This window comes from Pundamilia nyererei, unplaced genomic scaffold, assembly GCF_000239375.1.
Source record: "Pundamilia nyererei isolate P.nyererei 1_Seehausen unplaced genomic scaffold, PunNye1.0 scaffold01979, whole genome shotgun sequence".
NCBI lineage: Eukaryota > Metazoa > Chordata > Actinopteri > Cichliformes > Cichlidae > Pundamilia > Pundamilia nyererei.
The window spans coordinates 1-7,304 of record NW_005189380.1 but is presented as its reverse complement, the minus strand read 5'-3'; the positions used below and the strand labels follow the sequence as shown (position 1 = coordinate 7,304).

Sequence of the window (7,304 nt, the reverse complement as noted above, 5' to 3'; positions counted from 1 at the left end):
TTACTTACTAACTACATCCACTTACTTGTTTGAAATGAAATAGGAAATAACATGAAATGAAACTAACCGGAAGACTGATCAGACAGCTCTGAGTCTGAATCCGGCTGAACTTCTAGTCTTCTCCATCCGAGTCACAAGGGTCGACTTCCCTCAGGATCATTTCCAAGGCCTGCTGAGTGGTGAGTCTTCTCTGCATTTTCTTTCCTTGGAGAGGAGGTCCGTACACCACAGAATTCTTCAGGGCAATGAAGGATTAGGCTAAGTGCAGTGAGATTGTATCATATATATAGGGCTTGGCTTCCTGATCAATGGTCCACTACCAAAAGGAAGCCAAGCCCTGTCACCCTTTACAACAAAACAAAATGTTGAAATTAAACTTAAACTTGGACTGTTAGAGATGACTGTTTCCTTAACATATTGTAAAATTGAGTTGGATACCAACCAATAATCAATACGTGACCTGCTTTGACCATTAGGTTTGTGCCAGGTGAATTGTTTTACATCTTTGTTTAACAATCTCCACACATCTATTAATTTAGTATCATTAGCGAAATTTTCAAATATTGGGTTTTTATGTTCTCTTGAAAATTTTGAAGGCCATCTATCCAACCATTCATCAGGAGTCACATTGAAATCACCTCCAACTACTATATAATCAGTAGGGAATTTGGTGTAAAGTTCCTTTATAACTGTAGAAATTTGATGCAGCAGGTTCTTATTCTCTTGATCATTGTTGTATCCATAAACATTAACCAAAATAATCAGAGTATTATCGGTATTTAACACACAGGCAACCCAATGTCCATCTTTGTCTGCCATGTTGCACAAAAGCCTACCAGGACATCCGTTGAAGCAAATAGCCGACCTGTTTGTACCATGACTAAAAAAATTTATCTCCCCATTGTTGTGACCAAAATTTCACATCAGCTTCCTCAGAATGAGTTTCCTGGTGAAAAAACAATTTGCCTGTTGCCCCAGAACAGAAAAACAGCTTTGCGCTTAATTTAGTCTTTAAGTCCCCTTGTGTTAATTCATTTTTACTTCTTACACTGTTCAACTAAAAACACTTTCAGAGGAAAGAGCAGGGAACTCACGTGACCCGGCAGTTGCGCTACTTCTTCCGGTCTAAGCTCTCGTGTTTCCGGTCCGCCCACTGACAACAGCTACAACCGCAGCAGTTTACGGCAGGTCGGGACCAGGCGCTCCCTCGTGAGCTCGGGGATTGGATCGGCTGACGGACCGGAGAGTCGGAGTGAGCCTCGGATCGGACCGTAAGTGCGCATGCTCAGTCGGCTGGTTCCTCAGCTGTTTGTCGGCTCGGAGAGTGTCAGTCAGCAGACGATACAAGTTTGGAGCCAAATTTCATTTAGCTATTAAAACACTTCACGTCTCCTACGGAGCAGCAGGTCTCTGTCTTCACGTCAATAAAGGTGAGATTTGATTGTTCGGTATCGTTCTCACTAAAGACCAACAAAGACGAGGCTCATTAAACTTCAGTTTCAGCCGGTGCTCATTGAGCTCGGTCTCTGAGAGGCAGCGGGCATCTCCAGGTGAGCTGTAGAGCTGGGAATGGATCCTTGACTCTTCAGCTCAAAAATCAAAGAAATCTTCTGCAGTGAAAAAGCAAAGATAAGGCTGAAGATTTTTATAAAGAACTCTTCAATGATGAACTCTTATGAGAACGCTGCTGTCTTCCTCCTCTCTAAACAACACATTTATTATTACTCAGCTTCCTACAAGCATGTGTGATGTCATCTTCATAAACTGGAGCTTTTGTTTCTTTGTCTGTAATTCTGATGTTGTTGAAACTGTGATGAAGAGGTCAGAGCTCTGTTCCAGGAGGAAGTCTTCTGTTGGAATCGCCTCGTCTCTGGTATTACCTGGAAGAAGGACGTGTCCACAGGTGTGTCCTACCATAGGTTTCCTTAAAACAGTCAAACTGTGATGCCACACACGAGTCTGTTCCTTTGTTCTGGTGTGCTCACACTGCACACGTTTATGTCAGACTATAAAAAGCGATCCCAGTGGATTTGGAACGGCGTTTTATCCGGACCACATCAGGACAACAAGTTGTGAAACGTTGTGTGCTGTATGTAATTCATGTAATCTGTGTGCGACTGAGGTAGCTGCTGCACTTGGACTTTGTTCTTTTGTGGAATAAAGTTTTGCTAGCAGCTCGCCATCATTTGATCCTCCTGCAGAGGCTGTGTGTGTGACTCTCACACGTCAGCTGACTGAGTCCTCTGTCTCAACAGGTCGTCCTGATGGAGGCGCTGTCCTGCGGGGAGCGGCGTCTGGGCTCTGAGGAAGAGTACGCCGCCCCAGCTGTGGGAGTGAGTTTGTGTGACTCCGCCCCGTTGGTGTGGAGGATGCAGGACCTGAGGGCTGTTAGGGCTGAAGGCCTGGTGGGGGCACTCCTGGGGTCGCTGCCCCGAACGCCCCGACAGAACGGGCGCCTGGGTCGACCGCTGCTGCTGCTGCCGGAGGAGGAGGGGCTGCTGAGGGAGCGCCGCGCCGCTGCAGCCCTGCCGGACCGCTGCCAGGTCAGAGCGGGTCGTTAGAGGTGCTGGCGCTCATCGTGGCACCTCATTAAGCTGGCCGCCATGTTGGCTGTTCCGAGGTCACTGTCACCCTATACGTACAGTTAGCGTGCCAGGCTGCAGACATGTTTATTTTAACACGGGACTCTGTGGCACGGACTCACTGCTGGTTGTCATAGGAACTGCAAGGCCGAGCGTCCTGTGTGTTTGATGTGTTGTTGTTGTTCTCAGCAGGATTGGGGGGGGGCGGAGCTCCGTCAGAAGCACGAGGAGGAGGAGAAGAGGAGTTTTGAGGAGCAGAGCGTCCTCGCACTGGAGGACAGGAAGTTGGCGCTGCTCCGAGCTATGACAGGTGAGTGTTGCCGTGATAAGGTTTCTGCATTCTGTACCTGGCGGCTGCGCTCACGGTGCCCGTCCTCTCAGGTGCAGAGTCTGGCGCTACGAGTGCAGATGAAGCCCTGCGGCGCCGCCTGCAGGCTCTGGACCAGAACTTCACCTTCCCGCAGTCAGCAATGGCAGTCCAGCTGAGCACGGCGAGGGCGGGGCTAAGTTACTGTCCTGAAGCTCGAGCCTTCCTGCAGGCCTACGGGCCACCTGGGGCTGAGCCCCGCTGTGACGCCAGGTACCAGGTGTTCAGAGACCTACGGGGGCGGGGCTTCTACCTGACCTCGGCAGGAAAGTTTGGAGGAGACTTCCTGGTGTATCCAGGTGAGTGAGGAGCTCAACACCTGACCAGAATGATTCCTGAGGCTGACAGCTTGACATCACTGCTGACGTCAGTGATGTCAGGCTGCTGCTGACTCTGTGTGGTCATGTCTCGTCAGGTGACCCTCTGCGGTTCCACGCTCACTTTATCGCCGTCTGTGTGTCTCTGGATGAGTCCGTGTGTTTGCTGGATGTCCTCGCCGTGGCTCGTCTGGGATCCAACGTGAAGAAGACGGTGCTTCTGTGTTCGCCGGGGCCAGACGCCAGGGTCTGCTACACGTCGCTTCAGTGGAGCGGGATGATTTAAACCCGGGGGACAGGACAGACGGCGCCCGCCGGCCCATGTTAAGGCAGGTCCGCATCCTGCATCTAAAACCTGTTTCTGTAAGTTTGAGGCTGAAGAACAACTGCAGGAGGTCATGTGACTGACAGGACGGAGCAGGGCCGCGGCCTCTAAAGGACAGTAGAGCGTGATCGGTCTGCTCTTTGTTTCTGTGTGGCGAGCGTCACAGAGACAGCTCTCTGCAGCTCAGACTCATCCACGCGGTTTCTCTGATGAAGCCTGCCGTGCAGCCGAGTCCAGCTCTGACCTCAGAGCCGTTCAACAACTTTGTTATAAAGCAGCGTGCTGGAGGTGAAAGGGCCCCGACAAACCCCGCCCACTTCTTTATTTCTTTTCATTAGTGTCAGTGCGAGGAAACAAAGGACAGCTCTCCTTTTTTCAAAGATTGTATTTTCTCAGTGAGTCATTGTGTTGAAATAAAAGTGATGTGGCATTGATCTGTGATTTCTGCCCTGACCGGCAGACCTGCTGTGAACACGAGCCACACGAGGCAGTGACACTGAACAGAGGATGATCTGTTATCCTCGTGTTGTTCCCACATCATCATAATAAATGTTGTCCCAGGTTCAACATTGCAACTGACCAATCACATTGTTGTGATGTTATACTTTTGCAAGCCAAGCAATTGATTCATTTATGACATTCCAGTGTTGCAAGGACAGCATGTGTAATGCTTACGGTTTATTAAAGAACAGTATCCTGAAATGCAAAGAATTACAGCTGCTGGATCGGCGACAGCGGCGGTTTCTCGCAAGTTCAGTAAGTTTTTTTTTTTTTGTTTTTTGTTTTTTACAGCGTTTTTTCCGAAGTCACAAAAGTATGACGTCACAACAATGTGATTGGTCAGTTGCAATGTTGAACCTGGAACAACATTTATTATGATGATGTGGGAACAACACCAACACGAGGATATCTGTGCATGAACAGACGTGATAAAAGGTAATGACGCCAACAAGGATCAGAGCCGAGAGAAAATCAAACACACCCAAATTTACTGCAAAGTTTATAATAATAAAAAGCTCTGGGAGAAGGTAGGGCTCCTCAATTGAATTTTAATCACGATTACGATCTGGGCTTTCAACGATCATTAAAAATGACTGAGCCGATTATTAGCCCCTCCCTCGTGCTTTACTCTACGCTGCTCCGTGTGGCAAATCGAGCGCACCTCTCTGCATTTCGAACACGTGTCACAACAATTACGAGGACCTGAGGGAAGCTCGGAAAGCTCAGCAGAAGTTATTTGGAGAGGAGAGTGACTGCTGTTGGTTGAAGAGGTAAAAAAGCTTCAGTGGTGTGGAAACATTATGGGTTCAGTCAGACGTGGATCAAGCAGACACAGTGTGTAAACTTTGCTACAGTAGCTGCACCACAGAGCAACACTGCAAAGTTCACTAAACACAGATGTTTACATTTTTCATTTATTTCTTATATTGCAAACATTTGCACTGTTATCAGTATTTGCACTATTTTATATTATTTTTTAAAGTCATTATTCAACACATTGTTATTATTAAATAAATATCGTCAACTAATCGAGATCTCACTTTCAGTGAAAATAATCGTGATTATCATTTTTGCCATCATCGAGCAGCCCTAGGAGATGGTATTGATCAGTCTTTGTGCACTTGACCCCACCCACACCAAAGTGATCACATCTGTATGTCTGTTTCACGCATCATTCTGTTATCAGCAGCTGAATGTCAAACAATCACCTGGATCCAGTGATGATCAATAATTATAGATCTGTTTTTAATCTTCTCTTCTTCTTCAGAGTATTAGAAATAATTTACAACTACCTTTGATGTCACAGTCTTTATGATAAGAACCAATCGCAGCAGCTCTCCCTGAAGTCATCAATGACCTGAGGATCAATAATTTTTGATCTCACTGTCGATGATGTTCTGACTCAGCTGGTTACCAGGTTAGGCTCCTGATTGGCTCGTACTGCACGGTTACTGTGTAACCTTGGTTCTCTTAGTGAGAGACTATCTCTCCACACTGTTACATATTCCATATGTACGGGGTACCTTGGTCGTGGTGCGTGGATACTTCTTTAAGATGCTTCGGCACGCCTGGCCACGCCCCACAGCTCACGTATAAAACAGTTGTGCAGACGTCACGCCGGTGATAGAACGCGTCTCCCAGCAGCCTGATGGTGGAGAGATAGGCTACGTTCACTCTGCAGGTCTTGATGCTCAATTCAGATTTTTTGATCAAATCTGATTTTTTTTGTCTGCTCGTTCACACTACAAATAAAATGCGACAGCAAACGCGCTCTAGTGTGAACCTTCAAAGCGCCCGCATGCGCAAAAGAAGACGTCACACACAACGCGCTCTGTTTAGACCCATAGCAAACAATGTTTGACTGATGGCCTTAATATAAAGACTTCGGACTTTACATTTCCCAATTTTTGCTTTAAGTTATTTTGTTTTTTACATAATAATGTAATTAACCTAATAATGATCCTTGTTGCTGTTTTAGAGGAGCGGTGCTTCAAAGGATAGCTGCAGATTTCTGTCAGAATCTGCAGGTTATACAGTACAAATAAAATGTTGTCTTCCCAACAGTTTCACTGACATCTACCATGGATGTCCAGGAAGCGTTCACCATGTCTGCTCCACCGCTGATAATTGGCGTCTGTCTTGTGTCAGTGACGTAAAAGACGGATTTAATGCGACATGACCATCAAACAGCAGGTTTACTAACAAAACACCATATTTCTGTCATTATTTTAAGGATGTGGAAATGTACATACAATCAATATCAGACTCCACCAACAAAAAGGCTCTCAAAACAACTTGTGTATGTGGATTTTTGCGTGTATTCTTATAATTGTTACCTTTTTCTTTTACCCCTGGCTTTGTGTGTTCATGTTCTGTTGTTTTGTATACTTCATCTGTTCGTATGTTTTTTGTTTTTTTTTTGACACTTTTTATTTGTTTAGGAACATTTTTATGCAACAAGATAAAAGAAAAAACAGAAACAGTATGAGGTCATGGGAAGATAACATACGCCCGTACATACATCTGCACATCCACACATACATACGTCAGCAAGTCTGCATTACTAATTCTATGCATTAAAGGGCGCTGCCACAAGCTGTAAAGTCCAGCCATTTTCTCCACCGTCTCCTTCCCAAATCTCCCTGCAGTCGCAGAGTGAAAGTCATACAGTCCATCAATTTGACGTCTTCCACTATAGAGGTAAAAAGTGTTACAGTGGGAGGATCTCTACAGAGCCAGCGTTTTGTTATGGCCTTCTTCGCAGAAGCCAAGAGAACTTTGTATTGTATTGTATTGTATCTTTATTTGTTTCAGACATATAAAACAAAAAACAATATATACACACTACATATATTTTCAGAAGGTAAACATCATCTGCAACTAAATCGTCTGTAAAACATCCCAGATACAATGAGGTAAATGTACGAGACACGTGGAATCCCAACGCCTCTGTAATTATCTTTATAACTTCCGTCCAGAAGGGTCGTATGAGTGGGCAGGACCAGAATATATGACCGTAATCAGCCACGTCTTCCCCACAACTCCTCCAGCAAAACGCAGGTGTAGCACTGAATTTAGACTTCTGTTTAGGCGTTATGAAATATAATGTTCTTCCAGCAGAAGTCCCGCCACATGTTGGAGTTAGTCGTGGTAAACTGTGTCTCCCAGATCCGTGCCCACCCATCTTCTGTAATCACAATGTCCATTTCTTT

The 7,304-nt window shown here is 45.8% G+C and overlaps 1 protein-coding gene across 3 annotated transcripts; it reads left to right on the top strand.

The window, feature by feature from the left end:
* Positions 1 to 1,104: 1,104 nt before the first annotated feature.
* tsen34 (TSEN34 tRNA splicing endonuclease subunit) lies at positions 1,105 to 4,025 on the top strand. 3 transcript variants are annotated; one of them, XM_005755577.2, is made up of 6 exons: positions 1,105 to 1,271; positions 1,840 to 1,903; positions 2,256 to 2,543; positions 2,772 to 2,892; positions 2,964 to 3,248; positions 3,365 to 4,025. In XM_005755577.2, the coding sequence occupies exons 3-6, from the start codon at positions 2,265 to 2,267 to the stop codon at positions 3,550 to 3,552; spliced, it is 873 nt and encodes a 290-aa protein (XP_005755634.1). In that variant the 5' UTR covers positions 1,105 to 1,271; positions 1,840 to 1,903; positions 2,256 to 2,264; the 3' UTR covers positions 3,553 to 4,025. The 3 variants fall into 3 exon arrangements, with proteins under 3 accessions (XP_005755634.1, XP_005755635.1, XP_013763625.1); XM_013908171.1 differs by having other exon boundaries at positions 1,108 to 1,430; positions 2,775 to 2,892; XM_005755578.2 differs by lacking the exon at positions 1,840 to 1,903.
* Positions 4,026 to 7,304: the final 3,279 nt, after the last annotated feature.

What these genes read in the sequence shown, in the direction of transcription:
- tsen34 (XM_005755578.2), top strand. Translation starts at nt 2,265, where the DNA reads ATGGAGGCGCTGTCCTGCGGGGAGCGGCGTCTGGGCTCTGAGGAAGAG. An exon ending in CCCTGCCGGACCGCTGCCAG is followed by an intron (nt 2,544 to 2,771) that starts GTCAGAGCGGGT and finishes TGTTGTTCTCAG; the next exon opens with CAGGATTGGGGGGGGGCGGA. An exon ending in GCTGCTCCGAGCTATGACAG is followed by an intron (nt 2,893 to 2,963) that starts GTGAGTGTTGCC and finishes CCGTCCTCTCAG; the next exon opens with GTGCAGAGTCTGGCGCTACG.